The 19,552-nt window shown below is 37.7% G+C and overlaps 1 protein-coding gene across 1 annotated transcript in view; it reads right to left on the bottom strand.

Moving 5' to 3' along the window:
• Window positions 1-1,236: 1,236 nt before the first annotated feature.
• Window positions 1,237-19,552, bottom strand: part of FBXO33 (F-box protein 33) — a 28,012-nt gene continuing 9,696 nt past the window's right edge. The window contains exons 2-4 of the mRNA XM_055132631.1: window positions 6,780-6,890; window positions 5,146-5,831; window positions 1,237-3,251 (exon numbers count right to left, since the gene is read on the bottom strand). Of these exons, the coding sequence (XP_054988606.1) occupies window positions 2,980-3,251; window positions 5,146-5,831; window positions 6,780-6,890 (1,069 nt within the window). The 3' untranslated portion in view covers window positions 1,237-2,979. The remainder of the gene's footprint in view (window positions 3,252-5,145; window positions 5,832-6,779; window positions 6,891-19,552) is intronic.

Genomic DNA, 19,552 nt, shown 5'->3' with positions numbered 1-19,552 from the left:
CCCTCTTAATGTATTTTAAATACATTACCAAATAGCAAAAATTATCCTCTCCATACACCATTTTTTTGTTTTATTGGCTGTGCTGAGCATTTCCTCCTGGCTTTGTGTTCAGGGATCACTCTTGATGGTGCTTGGGGACCATATGCAGTGCTAGGGATCAAACTGAAGTTAGCTGTATGCAAGGCCTTGCCTCTTGTATTATCTCCTTGGCACTGCAAAAAACCATTGAGTTTCGGGGGCTGGAGCGATAGCACAGCGGGTAGGGCGTTTGCCTTGCACGCGGCCGACCCAGGTTCGATTCCCAGCATCCCATATGGTCCCCCAGCACTGCCAGGAGTAATTCCTGAGTGCATAGCCAGGAGTAACCCCTGTGCACAGCTGGGTGTGACCCAAAAAGCCAAAAAACAAACAAACAAACAAAAACATAGAGTTTCAGATGATGAGGAAACTGAAGCTCAAGGAAGAGTTTGTATCATTCAAGTAGGATTTAGAAACATGGCCTACAGCAGATGTTAAGCCTTTTTAATATACTTTGACTTGTATGTTATTCATATATTTTAATACAACCCCCTACATTCTGAATATTAAATAAACAAGCACATTGATTCAAGAAGTTGGATATATCCATAAATAAGGAATATTATACTATCACAGCTCTTTAGAGTATCTGATTATTCTGAAATGTGCCTAGAAGAGTCAGAATCTAGAATGACTGAGAAGAAGATGGAAGAAAGAAAAGCAGCCTATTTTTTTTTCTTTTAAAGCAGACACTTTCTTATAAAACATATTTGTTTGCCTAACAATCAAGATGGGAAATTGAAAATTCAAACTGAACTAATATGATGCTTAGATCTATTCAATACTAGTATATCAGCATTTTGGCATCCAATGTAGGAACTAAAAAAAATAAGTTCCTATGGTTTATAAATTAATTCCCACCACATAATGTAATCTATGCATATTTTTGCTAACCAGCCTAATTGCTTTTTAAGCCTGAATTCTGCCAAAGTTACTTAAAAATTAAAAGGCTCCAAACTATTTAGCCTAGAACTTTTTATCATATTTCCAAATTTAAGCTTTGCTGCATTATAACACAATAGTGGCTAATACATGGCTATTCATAATAAACAGATAACTGCATTTTGTTTAATTAACACTAGAGTTAATTATATGTATATAATTATATGTATATAAGTGTATACCACGTGTCACATACAATAAAAAATATTACAATGATCACTTTTTAATGCTTTATTCATTGATTAAAAGAATATACATTTAACATAAACCATACAACATCAGTCATTAAGTCAAACACATTCAGCTGGTTTCCTTCCAGTTTCTGTCAGGAGTTATTTTATCCGATCACATTTATAAGATAAAATCTCACCACATCTGGCATTCACACACACTGTGCCAGTGGATTCACACTACTGATGTACATATAAAATCCGCATGGTATGTGCTCACTGGAGACAAAACAGTGCACACCTGTCAAAAGGTCATTTTAATATAAGATGGTAAAACCATTTGTAAAACACATATAAACTTTTTCCATAAATAGAATCATATCTGGACATCTGTTGCATAAATTGTGTTTCCAAAGCTTACAATAGAGCAGCCAGGTCTCAGCACTGCTGGGCACCCACGTTGGCTACTTACTTTATTATTGCAGACTGTCCTTTAACATTAAATGCACAACATTCGTACCACTTAAAACTGGGGTCAGGTGGAAGTCTCACAGAGACCACGTCTGTACCGCGGTTGCCCTGAAACAGTAAATCGGCTTTTAAAGCCTCTCAGATATAACAAGGTTTTAAAACATACTTCATGGAATGTTCTTCATGTATCATAGCAGCTCATACCTGTGATAGAACAAGCTTTCTGTTTTCCTTTCTTTCCTTTACATTCACTATTCACAGTGAAACAGGTGCATGTTTTTTTTTCTTTTTTTTGTTTTTTTTCAGAGTTCTGAGGTTGCTGACTGAGCCACAGCACAGCTGTGTACCACAGGTCGAAATTCGACCTTAAATATTACAATCTAGCAGTATCTGGCTGGCCAGAGTGAGCCGGCCCCTGCCAGCATGTGGGCACTTCTTCAGTTAAGTCTATTCTTTGGCAGCTGACACGCGCGCTGACAGAGAAAAATCCAGTGACTTGTTGCTAGGGATTTCACGACTAATGTTTACAAGCATGTGTGTTTACAACTCTGTATTTTGATTTTCTTTTAGGAGGTTTTACCCTGGAATACAGTTTCTAACCTCCTCCATTCTTTAAATCTGGGCTAAAAAGCTAACTTGAATGTACAATATAATTGATGAATAAAATTATGTCAGACATAGTTTAAAAAAAATCCAACAATTTCAATATTCACGTTTATGTAAATGCATTTAAAAAATGGATTAAGCAATGTTCTAACCTAGTTCTATACAAAATTCAGAATGGTAATTGGTCAACTAGTATATAGTAGTGAAAGTTAAAGTCTTGGCTTTTCTGTTATTGATAACTCATTTGGGATCAAATTATCCTTCCTTATACAACTTCAAAAAAATTAATGAAATGTTATCAGAATGCATGAATGCAGTGCGTTGCATACAAATCCACCAGGCTATGGATATATCTATCTACGTATAAAAATATTTTGGCTCCTGAGCTTTGAACTCCAACATACAAGGAATAAAAACATTGAAAAGGCAGAGTTAACTCAGTGAAAAATAAAGTTAGCCAGCAACCTCAGACATATCCTTAAGGTTTGGTAGCAGGTCCATTAACCGTGAAAGCCCTATACAATGTCACTTTGAACTTCTAAACCAATACCCGACTACGTTCTTTGATCAAGAAGTAGAATATACATATATAATTCTATAAAGCTAATACTGATTAAACACAGCACAAAGGGATTAATTCACACTACTGAAAAAAAACATAATAGGACCCTACTTGCATATGTAACCACAGGAATTGTACATTAAAAAAAAGCTAAATGTCTTCGCTGAAGCTTTGCATCTCTCTGTAAAAATGACGATTTGGTTCAGTGAAGACACTGAGTGATTCGATGTCCATGACTGCATGCCAAGATTGACCTAGGCCCAGGGATACCTGCTCAATAAGGTTATGTACTGGATCCACATCCTGGTCAGCCAGTTCACCTTGGTCAAAATCAATGCTTTCTTCAGTGACTTCAAGCACTTTTAGGTCAGAGCCACGAAGACGAGCAATGGCAATGAGGTTGTGTGCCCACACTGTGTAACCTGAAAAGTAAACAAAAGACAAGTAATGCAATTTATCTGCATTTTTATTCTATATGATGTTAGTATATTCAACAAATCTGTTATCACTAGGTTGGCCCCTTTTTCTAAATATGCTGACAATAGGAAAGGGATGTATAACTTTTTAGTGGGAAAAGACTAGAAGTTTGAGATTATTTCCAAAAACATTTCTATGGTTGGTGATGTAGTAGGTGCTATATAGTCTAAAGTACAATACTGTAACTTTGAATAGTGATGTAGCAAAGAAAAAAAAATTTATTTTGTATTTTGGGCCACACCCGGTGTTTGGAGGATCCTATGGGGTGCCAGGGATTGAGCCTGGTGCAAGGCAAGCACCTTACTCACTGTTTTATTGCTCTGGCCCAAATTTTTATTCATATTCGTGTACCCATTAATAATCCACAGTAAACAACTTTCATTAGTGAAACTTCACACCCTTTACAGCTCAGTTATAAAGATTCTAAACTCTGAAGATGCATGCTAATTTTAGCAGCAAATACGTAAAAAAAATTAAGGGATAATACATATGATAACATATGGGATAATACATATGATAATGGTAACCCATGAGATAGAAAAAAGGGGAATGGATGGAGGGACTTTAGCTATATCTAACATATTTTCTTTTGATTTCTAGTGAAGTAGCATTGCTTTATGTATTATACAGGCTTAAGATATATATAGTCATTACAATTTGGTTTCTGTATGTACCACATTCTGATACTCAACAAAAATTAAGTTTCCACCCAGCACCACACAGCTGACTTCTTTAACCCTTTTTGTCCCATCCAATTCCCCTGTCCCCTCTAGTGATCCCTACCATGTTCTCATTATCTAAGAGTTTAATAAGAACTTATAACTGCTTTTTTAAAAATAAGGAAAAGATTTTAAAGGACAAGATTAACTTTTAATAACCTGACCAATTCTTACAAAAATCCCCATTCTACTTATTAAATACTGGTATTGAAAAAAAAGATTACCTCTGCTTACTGGGTCAAATTATAAAGTAAATCTTGAAAAACAAGTTATATGCATTCCCACACATAAATGCAGGTTACAAAATAATCTATAAAGTAATAAATAAGATAGCTTAGAGAGTGTAAGAATTCACACAGATTTTGTTTCCAGTAAATGTTGTATAGGTACCAGAAAAGTTAAATGTTCTGTAACTGGGAGACAGTAACTATTTTAAATGAGAATAGTTCACATTAAAATAAAAGGTAGTAAGAACAGAGATCCAACCAATGAAACCATCATTTAAAAAAAAATGTCACTAAGCAGGCCGGAGAGATAGCTCCACGGTCTGAATACAGAAGCCTAGGTTTGATTCCTGTGTGATCTCTCGAGAAGCTGGGAGCAACCCCTGAACACACAGCAGGAAATAGTCCCTCTACACTGCTATGTGTGGCCTCAACTGCATCCCCTTCCCAAAGAAAAAGTCATGTAAATTAATATGCTAGGCTGAGGCCTAGAATCTACAAATTAAGACAGTGGGCATGAAAGAAATTTTTCTTTTCCCCCTGCAGTATTTAAGAGATCTTATGATGAGGTAGGAATGTAAGCACTCTTAGAAAGGTAAGATAATGACAAGTGCCATTTTGTGAACTATTTCACATGGCAGAAGAAAAAAAACTAGTAGGGAAGACAGAGGAAAACAAGTCATTTTTAACATTTTTTTTTGGTTTTGTTTTTGGGTCATACACCCATCGGTTCTCAGAGCTATTCATGACTCTGGAAGTATACAAATCTGTACATTAACTTGTTAAAAGACTTCTTGGCACTACAAATTATCTGTGCTATCTTTTAACTATCAGAAAATGTCTCCTGTGCAGTATTAGTATCAAATTGCAGTAACAAATATTCAAATATAACCTACCATGAATTGCTAGAAGAGAGAGTTTTGTGCACCTCCACGCTAATAAAACCAATGGATCCTCATTTCGGTTATCACTAAGATCTGGAAAACCAGACGTGTCAATCACATCATTCATTAATATAAAATGAGTGAGGAACTTGTCATACTGCCTGGATATAAGATCAACAATAGCCCCTGATACACAAGTAATGTAGCTATCAAAATGAATCCTCTCTAGTGGTATACTGGGTTTCAGAATCTTTAACATATCTTCACTCTTGATATCAAATGCCATGATATAGACCCGAAGGCTGGAACTCTTTCTTGACAAGGCTTTCCAGTGCTCATCATTTGGCATGTTGTCCAGAGACTTGTGCATCACAGAAACATTGTGGACCAGGAGAGACAATCGCTGCAAAGGCACATGGTTGCTATCAGTTAAGACTCTTGCCATCTCAGCTGTAAAGTCACAGAAATCCAGGGCAAGTGAGCGTAGATTCACAAATCGCTCCAGTTCCACTGTGGTGATAAGGGTGCTACTACCCGGTATATTGTTGTCCAGTAAACTCAGGTGCTCCATGGTGTTGGCAATAGAGTTTGAGAGAGATGATAGTGATGTTGGGGTTACTATTTCCAGCATAAACCCACAGGAAAGCCACTTTAGTTGTCTACTATTACTGAGTATTTCTTCAAAGAGCTGCTGAATTCTGTAAGGGAAATACATGGCACAATGATTTGTTAACATTTAACTCTACTATTTTAAACAGTGACTTTTGGAAATAGGCAATGAAATGGCAAGCAAAGAACAACTTTCATTAGTTTGTTTGCTTTGGTTTGGGGCCATACCTGGTGGTGCTAAAGGATACTGGGAATTGAACCTGGGTCAGCAGTGTGAAAAGCAAATGTCCTACGTGCTGTAGTATCTCTCTGGCCCCTCTTATTAATTTCTACCTAATATGCAAATAACATTATTATAAATATTATTAAAATTCACATTAAAGGCTAGTGAATATTATTTAAACATATAGATATATTAAGCATTCAGAAATATACTATTCATCCTTTTACATCAGGATGGTAGAAAAGATGACATACAATCTGTTATAATAAAGACAAGTAGAGAGATAAATAACAAGAATTACCAAGCAGGGACCAAGGAGATAGCTCAGTGCACAGGGGCACATGCAAAACACTAGACCTGAGTTCAGACTTGGCATCACATGGTCTCCTGAGCATGAATGGGTGGGCATAAACCTAGAGGTCCCTGGGCATCACCAGATATGGCCATGGAGGCCCCTGAGCCCTACAAGGATGGTGTTGGTAGTTTCTGGAACCACAGGATCCAAGCAGCTCAGCATCCTCGGACCCTAGCACTGAACTGCCAGATCCAGTTAGCAAAGTGTCTCCGGGAGTGGCCCCTGGGCTCTGTGAACACTGCTTGGGAGCTCCCCACATCCAAATAAAAGAATTACCAAGAAATTTCTTTGTGTTATTTTAAATACTAATGACACGGAAAGTTATGGTAATTATTTTTCTTTGACCTATGGCTTTTCTAGAAAAATAATCAATCATTCTGTTTTTATCTTAAAAAAATTTCAGAAAAAAACTAAGGCTATTAATTAATATGAGCCCTTTTCCATAAGTATTTAACTTACTGTTTAATTTTTTTGCCATCAGGGTCCACCTTGCTGAGGTATGTATTTGACAAACTTCCTTGCTGTTGTAGAACACTTATGTCTCCAAAAAGGCTAAACTTCTGGAGGTTCCTATAAGAAAAATAATTTAGAATTATTTCCTTAATAAATATTAAAAAGTACACAGAAAAAATATGCCAGGAATTTCTATCTTATAATTTACTTAGGATTCAATTAAGTGCCTTCAAATTACTTATCTATACAGTAAACAAAATGATACAAGACAAATGATGTAAGACTAATTCTGAAAAATATATTTCTTTTCATGGTGTCTGGGATTGAACTCAGGGCTTCACACATGCAAGTCAAGTGCTCTACTTCCACATTATATCCTTGGCCTGAAATAGTATACTCTTCAAAGAAATAGTATTTAAGGTATAATGACTAGTTCATAATCTCAGCATATTATTGTGGAAAAGTTTCAATATCCGTGACATTCCAATAGCAGAGCACTTTTTATTAGTAATAATTCCTACCTCAAAGGGTTTAGGGATGAATGAATAACAGATGCCACATAAAAGAACTGTATAATAAACCCAAGTGTTATGTAGAATTTAGGTATAGCATAAACGTATCTCAGGCCAATGTACTTCTTCAATGTGTTAAATGTTCAGGGGTGGGGAACAGACCTGAAGATAACCTTCCACTAAGAAATATTCTTTGGTACTGAGAAGATAATTCAAGAAGGCCAGAACACATGATTAGCATGCAGAAGTCCAGGCTTGATCCCCTGCATGATATGGTCCTTTAGGCAAGGAAGGAGTAACTCATTTCTAAGAACCCTGCTGGCAATCATCACTGAGTACCTTCGGATATGGCAACACCCTCTCTTTTCCAGAAATTAAAATACTTAGGTCTTAGATAACAGCAATAAAACATTTATTTTCTAACAGTAAAATTCTAAATAAATGAGGGAATAATTGGCTAAAGAAAAACTCACAAAGGCTAATAATACCCAACTAAAGATTTCAGAAATATAAAACAGTATAACTTTAGTATGACATTTATAGCTCATGAGAGTGGTTAAAAGATTTTATAAGAATGTTTTTGAGAGTATGTTACATATTTTTCTAATTCATGATCTTAAACAGTTTTAGTTAAAAGTTTGATGACTCTAAAGTTGAACCTGAAGAATAACTGATTCATCTGCCCATTTTCTGAGGGCCTACTAAGTATCAAGCATTGTGTACTCTATCAGAAACACAGCAGTGATAAAGTGTAATGAAGGACAAGCACTGGGTACCAAAGATCATGGTGGTATCCTGACATTGTGTAAATCAAAAAAGGTTTCCTTAAATAAACCAATTAAATTGGAACTTTATTGATACATAGTAGTTATTAAAGAGGAGGGTGAGAAGAAGGGGATTACAAGAAAAAGCAAAAGCATGTGCAGTGACTTTGAAGTTGAAGTGGATCAAGTTAGTCTGAGACAATGAAAGGAATCTAGTGCAGAGAGAGAGCGTACATAGATAAAATGGAATCAGGCTGCAGAGGTCAAATATTTTTTTGCCTTCAAAACAAAGAAACGCCCTTAAATGACTAAGAGCAGAATAAATAATAAAATTCATGTCTGGAACTGCGAATTGAGAGTAGACAGTGTCAAAGCAATGATGTTAAAGAGTGTTTATAATGACATAAAGGAGAGGAACCAGGGCAATAGTACAGTGGGCAGGACTGGGTAGGGTTGGGCATTTGCTTTTGCAGGTGGTTGACTGGGCCCTGCCAGGAGTGATCCCTAAGTGCACAGCAAGGAGTAAGCCTTGAGCACTGCTGCAGGGTAGGGTCTCTTTTGGTACACCAAAAATAAAAACAAGTAAACAAACAAACAAACAAACAAACAAAAAAACCTCAAAAAAGAGACATAATGGTAGGATGAATTGGGTTTTGGTGGTAGTTTTAAACGAATAGGCTCAACGTTTACTTACACTGAGAGGTACAATGGACAGGAAGGGATGCTGGATTAGCTGTAGGAGTGAGGGAAAGAACAGTTAAGAATAAGTCCTAAATTTTCTGAGTTGTGAAACTTTGTATATGGCAGAACTTTACAGAGACAGGAATTCTTAGAAATAAATCATAAGCTAATTAAGGTATGAGTGAGTGTGTGTGTGTGTGTGTGTTGTGGTAAAACATTATTTTTCAATGTACATCTTTAAGATCATCAAATAAGTGTTTTAAGGTGGTTATTCCAGGTCTGAAAGTTACCCAGATGATAACCTAAAAAAATGGAGATGATGGGGCTTACGAAAACTAAAAATAAAAGAAGGCAAAAAAATGGTTGTGGTGAACTTAATACTGCCATGGAGTCTTGTAAGCTGAGGACAAAATGTGTTTATTAACTTCTATTTTAGAAAAGGAAACAAAGGGCCAGAGAGATGAGATGGCTTCATGGGCTGGGTGAGCCCTTTTTGTGCAAGTCAGGGTTCAATGCCCAGCACTGCATGGTCCCATGGTCCCATGGTTCCATGGTCCCCTTAGTACTGCCTGTAGCAATCCTGAGCAAAGAGCTTGGAATAGCCTCTGAGCAGTATATCATAAAACAAACAAACAAAAAACCCTGGAAATAAGTATTAGTGAACATGTGGCAAAATGAATTCATACAATGGTGGTGGGAATATAAACTGGTTCCACTTCCATAGAGGACAAGATGAGAGTCCTTCAAAAAGAGAAAAGTAAAAATATTGTGTGTGCCCAACCATTCTAAACATCTTTGTCTAAAGAATATGAAAACATAAAAGATATGTACAGGGGCTGGAGGAATAGCACAGAGGGTAGGGCATTTGCCTTGTACGCAGCCGACCCAGGTTCGAATCCCAGCATCCCATATGGTCCCCTGAGCACCTCCAGGGGTGATTCCTGAGTGCAGAGCCAGGAGTAACCCCTATGCATCACCGGGTGTGACCCAAAAAGCAAAAAACAAAACAAAACAAAAAAGAAAAGATATATACAGCTTTATTTTCATAGCAGAGTTGTTCACAATAGCTAAGACATGGAAACAACCCAAATGCAAATAAGGAAGTTGTGGCATGTATGCTCAGTGAAGATGCAATTTGCTTTTTGTGTCAATATGAATTTAAATCAATCTAACTGTGAGAAGTGAAATAAGTGAAATTTGATGGGTTTCCTTCATATATGAATACAAATAAAACAGAAGCACAAATCACAACAAAAAAATTTGGTTACAAGAGAGGAAGAAAGTGGTGGAGGAAAGGGAAGCAGGCAGCAATATAATGAAAATGGCATTACGGTGGTGGCTACAATGAGTCAGGCTTATACACATATAGATGCATGAAGCTGGAACTCCCCAAATTTAGCTAGTATTGTAAGCTAATGGTCAACCAATACATTTTATCCAAAAATTAAAAATGTTATTGTGTTCATGCATTATTTCCGTGTTGTCTGTATTCTCTTTTATGTGAATTTCATTAACATGATTAGTATGAAGTGTTAGGCAATTTACAGCTTTCCATTTCTTTGGGGTTTGGCTTTATTATGTTTCTTTTGGTGGCTCTGTGTGCCTGATTTTTCACGATCTGAATAGACTGGTAATGGTGTTTGTGTATTTGTTAGGGGCCAAAACGCCTAATTTTATGGACTGATTTGAACATGTAAAGAATTCCTCTTTTGGTTCCTGGATGATGAGATTATATCTAGGATTACTGTAGTGTTTGAGTCAAGTTATGTGGTTGTTGCTGCGTCTACATGGGGTCCACCATTTGTAGGCCCCTTACTAGACAGTAGGGCCCAGCTTATCCTTTGGTGGACAGAACAGCTTCCAGGTTCTTGGTCAATAGGGCTAGTTGACAAAAGTCTGCTGCTGCACTAATATGGAACCTGTTGTGAGGTATGTAGATAACGTGGCTCTTTGCTGGATTCAAGAGGGGTAGAAGTGGGGTGCTCCTGTTTTATCACTGGCTGTATCTCTGGGAGGCAAAAGTGGCCTGGATAACTGAACTGAGTCCCAGGATCCCCAGCCGGAATCAAGGCCCCCAAGCCTTTATTGGAGGGGCTGTGGGGTACCTGATGGTTGAATCTCCTGCTGACCTAACTTCAGATCTTGGCTCAGTGGGGATGCAGTAGTCACACACAGGCTTGCTTTAGGATTTCTGGTTAGGACAATATGGAGAAATGGGACTGGGCAAAGCTTATGTCACAACAGTAACTTATGGTGGGAGTACTCCTCAACAGTGAAAGTACAAGGCCTCTTTCATAGGCACTGATGTAAGTTTCTGACATCTTTTGGAGCAGTAGATTTGTTCTCTGACCATGTCTGAAAGGGACTAGAACTGGATTAGAGCATGTATTAACATGTACAGTAAAACCTTGGTCTGTCAACCTGCTTCTGGGCATGGACGTACATGTTTCTCAGCAGTCAGAACTACTCGTAGGCTAGAGCTGAGGGTGTGGAATTGAGTTACAGAGCTGTATCTAAATCACACCAACAGGCCTGTCTCCAGAGCACTGATGGTTGGGTTTTCTGAGAATCCCTAGTGAGGACGATAGCTCCTGGAGTGGTTTAAAGCTAGGTCTTGGCTGATACTGGGTCCACAGCTAAGACTGAGGTTGGTGGCAGTGACTTCTACTGCTGCTCTGGCAGATCGTGATGGTGCTGGGACCATGTCCAAATGAGCCTCTAGCCAAGTTCACAAGGGCACTCACTGAGCTGTTTCCAGTTTGTAGCAGGAGGCACTGGGTATGAGCCTGCCTTCCATAAGTTTTGTAAAATGTCTTCATTAAAATGCATTATACTTTACCTCAATTAGTTACCTAACATACTTAAGAAGCAACTTCTGTAGCAAGACAGGTTTTCAATGAGCATTTGTTGAAAATCTAAACACTTATTTTTTTTTTCCTGTGGTAATGGGGATCAAACCCAGGGTCTTACACATGCAAGGCAGGTACTGCACCTTGTACTATACTCCTAGCCCGAAACAGATTGATTTCTTTGGAGACTAAGTTCTACTATTATGTAAATAAGGAAGATGGGCCTGGGATAGACTTTGGAATGACAAACACAAATTTTTAAATCATAGTTAATTTTATGGTAATGTAGTCAGTTATAATATAAACGATAATATAAATGTTTCCTTCTGGATAAACCTTTATGTAAAGAGAGAGATTAGCTTATGAGCAGTAACAACTATTCCAAATAATTATACAGTCTATTATTTGAACTGTTTTTCTATTACGATTTTTTTATGAAACAGAACTAAATCTGCCTAAGGGGAAAAAGACTAAAAGGTCAGAACACTAAAGAGCTGAGATGCTGAAAATAAAAAAAAATACATAATGGCAAATATCATTGAAGTACTATTATTTCTTTTTCATATTCAGACCACTGTCACTCATTGATTTCTCGAGTGGGCACCAGTAACGCCTCCATTGTGAGACTTGTTACTGTTTTCTGGCATATCCAATACGCCATGGGTAGCTTGCCAGGCTCTGCCGTGCAGGTGGGATATGCTCGGTAGCTTGCCAGGCTCTTCGAGAGGGGCAGAAGAATTGAACCTGGGTTGGCCACATGCAAGGCAAATGCCCTACTCGCTGTCCTATCGCTCCAGCCCATTCAGACCACACTGAACTAAATTATGCAATCAGTGTCACTTATTCAGACAATAAAAATACAAACTGTATCATACTCAACAAGAATAATGTTACCACATGACTAAAGGGTTGGCTACCCAGGAAAAACAAGGTAATGTTGAATGGGAAATCTGGTATCCTAATGTGAAAATTCTCTAAACTGCCCCTTGCTATTCAAGCCACACTTTCCTTTGAACATGTATCTTGCTTGCTTATTTCTATATTTGCTTGTTTTTTCCACTATTGAGAAAGCCGTGTTCTCTCTCGAACACATACTTTCTCTCTTTCTCTCCTCATATCTTTCTAAATTAGTTTCATTCAATAAAAACAATCTTGCTTCTCACATATACACATCCAGGACTCGAAATTGCAGTTTCTTTTTACCTGCAATAAAATAATTAGTCACTTGGAAGGCAAAATACCCCTCAGATTGGAAATACATAGGTTCTTCCTACGAATAGGAAAAATGTTGTATTTGATATCTTGCTACATGTAAAGAAAACTACTTGTTTAAATCAATTTTAACTTCAAAATTCTCTGGTTCTTTAAAGTCATGGTCACTGAACTTTGATCTGCAAGTACTGAGTGAAGTGTTCATTTAGAAATAAAAGCTAAGAAAAAAAAAGGAATGAAATGAGATGGCTCAAAAGATTAAAGTGCACATTTTTACATGCAAGAGCCCAGGGTTTGATTCTTGAGCACTGCTGGGTGTGACCCTCCACCCTGGGGCTGGGGGTATTGGGGGAACAAATCTAGTAAAACAATTAAAGTAAGCAAATTTCACCTCTTATCTGTCCCCTGCCTCTGCTCTACTGGGTAAATTGGTATATAAATGAGATTAATTTAAAAATGTTAATTATTTTCTTTTAAAAAAAATCCCCTCTTCTCTTCCACTCTATGTTTACTGCAGTGATAACCAGGTAGGGTAAGGCAGGGGGAGGGTAGGTGTATGAGACCACATATATGCTTGGTTGTGGAACTTGGGCATTTAGTAGTGCTGTTTTAGTCTTGGCTATGGTGCTTGCACTCTTGGCTATGGTGCTTGCCAGGGCTTGCAGTTCTTTAGTTGAGGTGCTAAAACATGTGCTCCTCAGGGCAACACTAATTTATTTAGTTATGGTGCTTGAGCACATTCTGATTGTAGAGCTTACCAAGTGCACAACATTTCAGCTGTTCACACACACCTGACTATGGTAGAGGTAGAAACTGTGTGGTATCAGGGGATCTCAAGGAGCTGAACTGCCATGCTCAAGCAATTACCTCAGCACAGGACTGAACTCACAATGCTTACAAGGCAGGCACTTTAGTCAATGAGTCATCTCCTGGTCTCCAGCCCAGCTTGGGGTGACTCCTAAGTACTCCTGGCCAACTGGGTCAGACGTTTCAAAGCTCAGGCTTGGCAATGTGAGTGGAGTGGGGGTTGGCGGGTAGCCATGTGGGGCTGGATGTAGTGCATGCAAAGCAAATGTAGTCGCTTGGCCCCATAACTTTTATGAGTACTTAATTTAACTGAAATAATGAAAAAATTAATAACCTGCATATTAGTAAAATTTGTCAAGTTAAATAATGAAATTCTGTTTTAATTTCAGCGACTCAATATTTATTTATTCTCAGTACTGGCAATCAGACCTGGGGCCTCACACATGCAAGTTAAGAGATCTACTGCTGAACCATCACTGTATCACTGTCATCCCGTTGTTTGTTGACTTACTCGAGCAGGCACCAGTAACGTCTCCATTACACTCAGCCCTGAGATTTTAGCAGCTTCTCTTTACTCGTCTTTCCCAATGGATCAGAGGCTCTTGCAGGGTCAGGGGAATGAGACCGATTGTTACTGGTTTTGGCATATCGAATACGCCACGGAGAGCTTGCCAGGTTCTGCCGTGCAGAGCTGAGCCATATCCATTAGAAAAATGTGCTGCAATGTTATTAGTAATATGCCATTCAAAGACTAATTATTTGTCGTTTCTGGGCCAAACCCAATGGTACTCAGGGTTTGCTTCTGGCTCTGTGTTCAGCACTCTATCCAGTGCTCTGGGGAACCACATGTGGTACTGGGGAGGGATAGAACCTGTGTTAGCCATATGCAAGCAAATACCTTCCCTGCTGTATTATCTCTCCGGTCCTCAAGGAAAATTTAATGAACATTCTCCCCATTTGCAACAAGGAAACAATAATTTTGTTGCAGCAGAACCAACAATACATGCACAAACTCTCCTTAAAAATTAAGTGGACAAAATTGAAATTGGGATGATTTGAGGGATCATCAAAAGTTAACCATCTTTTCTTTAGCAGATGACAAATCACTGTATCACGGTCATCCCGCTGCTCATCAATCTGCTCGAGTGGGCACCAGTAACACCTCCATTGTGAGACTTGTTACTATTTTTGGCATATCTAATACGCCACGACTAACTTGCCAGGCTCTGCCTGTGCGGGTGAGATACTCTTGGTAGCTTGCTGGGCTCTCTGAGAGGGGTGAAGGAATCGAACCCAGGTCGTCCACGTGCAAGGCAAACACCCTACCATCTGTGCTATCGCTCCAGCCTTTAACAGATGACAAAACTGAATTGAATTATTCATGACTACAATCCCAATTAGTAGAGAGTTAGGGAAAGAACTAGTGTTTTGATTTTCACTGAGCTCATGTTGTTGCTTATAATTAAACTGTCTTTAATGCAAGGTGGTGTTTAAGGTGACTGGAAAAATGGTACTTGGAATATTTTGAAGTAGGATATTTGTGGAAAAAAATTTATGTTCTTATTTTACCATTCAAAACAAAATTTTATTAGGGAATATAGAAACTAATTCACAAAAATGGAAACAGAAAAAAAAACCACTGGTAACTCAAGGGCAGCTTTCAAATATATCATGTTGAAATTAGATTACTGTTCATACGCCGAAGCAGAGGAAACAGCATATACCCTGCAGGTGGCTTATTATGGTTTCAGATGGTAAAAACAGAGACTGAAAGAACATCTAGGCAACAATACTAGAACAGAACCTCCTGAACTACTGTATTAAATAGATGCTTCATTTTGAGACCAGAATATGCCAATAACAAGACAATTGTATCACATAATTCTGTCCCTTAGCAGTGAAATCTGTGACCTGAGGTTTATGTGTTCCTTTATTTACTGTTGAATCAGCAAGTGAACTAAAGCAAATCAGGATTGTTTCCTGCACAATGTCTACAATACATCTGCTCAAAGGCATGTAACAAAAACATCAGAAAAACAAAGTGCTTAGAGTTTTCTACCTTAATTCTTAAAATTAATCTAGCTGTTCCTCTAGTAATAATTGTATACTGCTTTTTACTAGTCTTTGCCTATCCATGATATACTGTGAAAGAATACAAAATCATAACTGATAATCTTTAAAAACATATTATAGGTCATGACTGTGAAGAGAATAAATTTATTCAACTTAACACATATTTCCTTAACCATATTTTAAAAATTCACCAGTTTCAGATCCAGAACTAAATTAAATCATATGAATTTACAATTTAGTAGCTGATAAATAGCTCTCCTATTCTTTGATGATTATTTCATACTGTGTGCCAATGACGTGAAAATTATGGCAGTTAAATTCCAACAAGATTCTTAAAGAACCAGATAAAGCTAAGGAATTATTATTTTGAGAAAATAACAGATCAAACTCTAGACATATTTCGGTGGGGGGGGGCGCACACCCTTTGGTACTCAGCGGCAATTTCTAGTTCTGTGCTCATTAGTGAGCCTTGACAGTGCCTAGGGAATCATATGTAGTGCTGGGAACTAAAACCAAGGACTGGGTCACCACAGCTGCATGCAAGGATGTGCCTTATCTCCTGTACCTTCTGGCCTTGTATCTAATTTTTTTATACTCACATTCCATTTCAGATTAGAAGTGTTCAGGTTAAAAAAAAAAACAAACACCATGAAGACAACTCCTTATTTTCACTATCCTATTCTGTCCATCCACACCAATGTTATCTACTTTTCTACAACAGACTCCGTAAATCAGTTTGATGCTTTATGCCTTGTCCTAATAAAACTAATCCCAACAGCAGATAGAAAAGTTCCTTCTGAAATTTAGGTAACATCACTCCTTGGCTCAAAGTATTTTCCTGACAGGAAAAATCTAAGGTTATATACGAGAATCTAAATTAAAAGGCTTACCAATTCCCACATTACCTCCCCCACTACCGGCTGACCTGGCTGACACATCACTGCTGTCCTTGGGAGTTTTAAGCAATCAGAGTTCCACTAAGAGTCTTTACTTTCACTATATATGTATGTGTGTACACACACACACACACACACACACACACACACACACACACACACACTCTTTTTTAAAAAAATTTTTGGGGTGTACCATGATCAAACCATTGCTCATATCTACATGGCAAGTTCTCTGTCACTCAGCTATATCCCTGGTCTCATTCCTCCACTTATTGCTACTTCCTGTGCCTGGAATCACTTCCAGAGACACACACAGGGTTTACTCCAAATACCATTTCAGCAGTTAATATATTCCTTAAGTTCCCTGTATCTTTGTCTTCTTTTTCAATCAGAAAAAGCATATGGGCAGGGCTACATTTTTCTTTCCTTAAAAAAAATTACTGCATTATTTTTTTTTTTTTAAAAAAAAGCACTTGCTAAAATAGGGCATGGTGCTCAATTCAGTAAATATTTATTGAATAATTTATCTAAAAGCTAGGAATGATTTAACTATCTCATGCTTCACAAATTAAAGGTAGAGATTAGCTGTCAAGTGCATTATACATTAAGAACCACCTTTTATAAGAGGATAAATTTGCCCAGAAAGTGAAAATTTCTTTTCAAAACCTGTGATTTGAACTTGCCCTTTCAACAATAACTTTTAACACAGTTTGAATATATTTAAATGATATGAAAATACTTTTGAAAAAAGAGCTTGTTTTCTTTTTGATTACTTTCTCTGACATAAACAACCACAACAAATTTTTATAGCTTTATAAAAACCTACACCTACACACACACATACACACACATGTGTGTGTTAGTTTGAAAAACTTGCTCAAAACAGTATTTAGCACCTATGCATTTATGCAATAATATTCATGATCTAACTGTAGGGTGCTGAAAAGCCTTCATTATATTTCTGATATTTCTGTTAAATTGCTAAAATAACTGAGATCTAAAAGCTTCAGTTATGTTGGTCTTGATGACCCTGTTTACTCAGAACTGAAGAACTCCAGTAATTTTAATACCTCATATAATTTCAGAGGATACCAAAATATTTCCTTTTTGATACAATATCAGTGAAAAATGCAATTTGCAGCAATTCTGAATCAAAGTTAGTATAGCTAAATCTATAGAAAAGTGAACTATGTAAGAACATGGTAACTTAAAAAGTCTTAAAAAAAATTAAAGTCCGTTCCAAGACTATAAAAGAGTTAACAAAGTGACTCCTTTTCTTTTTCATTCCTAAACTTAAAAAAAAACTAACAATTTATATTACTTCAGGAAATTCTTTCAGGTCAATTCTGTTCTTAGTTCACATTCATTATCAAGTATGCTTAAAATGACATTTTATAAAAATAAATATTTCTTCTGTTCAAAATGCTAATGAATGACTATAGCCAAGTCAAACAATATTTCAGATGAATGCTGAATATAGACTAACTCTGCCCTGATGGAAATGCTCCATATGGTGTCCAATACAGCAGCTAACAGCCACATATGGCTTGCTATTGCACACTTGAAATATGACCAGTGCGACTAAATTTTCAACTGTTTTTGATGAACTCAAATATCTATATATGACTAGTGGCCACCATACTGAATAGCACAGCTTTATATATCAGAAATAATTCACTGGCATATAATAGTATTCCTTAGTATCCATGCTTAAAAGCAATTTCTCTAAGTTTGCTTAACAGATTCATTTAATTAATATCTAAAAATTACCATTACCCTCAAATCTCTGAGGTTATACAGAAAAGAAAATATTTAACACATTTTCCACTCTGGAGAAGACTATGTAATATCTTGAACATATATTCCCCTCATTCTCTCCTCTCACACATCTCTAAATTTCTTTTAATAAAAAACATCTGCCTCACTAGAAACCAAAATATTATTCAACACGGACTAGACTACATTGAAAGCACAGCGGGTAGGGCGTTTGCCTTGCATGTGGCTGACCCAGGTTCGAGTCCTCCATCCTCGGAGAGCCCGGCAAGCTATATACCACCTGCATGGCATAGCCTGGCAAGCTACCCATGGCATATTCGATATACCAAAAACAGTAACAACAAGTCTCACAATGCATACGTTACTGGTGCCCACTAGAGCAAATCGATGAACAATGGGAGACAGTGCTACAGACACTGCTATTCAACACAATATTAACATTTTTTAACAGTGCTACTAGGAATGGACTGGAGTGATAGCACAGTGGCAGGGCATTTGCCTTGGGTTCGATTCCTCTATCCCTCTCGGAGAGCCTGGCAAGCTACCAAGAGTATCCTGCCTGCACGGCAGAGCCTGGCAGCTATCCGTGTCATATTCAATATGCCAAAAACAGTAACAACAAGTCTCACAATGGAGATATTACTGGTACCCGCTCGAGCAAATCGATGAACAACAGGATGACAGTGCTACAGTGCTACTATTAGGAATAAGAAACTTAAGAAGACTTACAGAAAAATTATGAAATACATTTGGTTCTTTTCTCATCTGCCTGCACAATGAAGATCTTGACTCTAATCCAAAATACATTCATCATCATCATCATCATCATCATCATCATCATCATCATCATCATCATGATGTTGATCGTCTATTTTCTCAAGCGGTCTCAGTAACATCTCCATTCGTTCTAGCCTTGAGATTTTAGAAGTCTCTCTTTACTTATCCTTCCCAAAGATGCAGCATTGGAGGCTCTTTCAGGGTTAGGGGAATGAAACCCATCATTGTTACTGGTTTTGGCATATCAATATGCCACAGAGAACTTGCCAGACTCTCCCATGCGGGCAGGAAACTCTTGGTAGCTTGCCAGGTTCTCTGAGAGGGAGAACTAGGCTATAAGATGTTGCGTGGCTTCCGGGAGCTTGGTTTTATAGTCTCTGGATGTTGGCCATTGATGGGAGTACACGACGCCAGAGGCAGTTTCTGGGTGTG

Source organism: Sorex araneus, chromosome 3 (genome assembly GCF_027595985.1).
Source record: "Sorex araneus isolate mSorAra2 chromosome 3, mSorAra2.pri, whole genome shotgun sequence".
Lineage (NCBI taxonomy): Eukaryota > Metazoa > Chordata > Mammalia > Eulipotyphla > Soricidae > Sorex > Sorex araneus.
The sequence above is the reverse complement of the archived record's forward strand: the minus strand, read 5'-3'. Positions and strand labels throughout refer to the sequence as shown.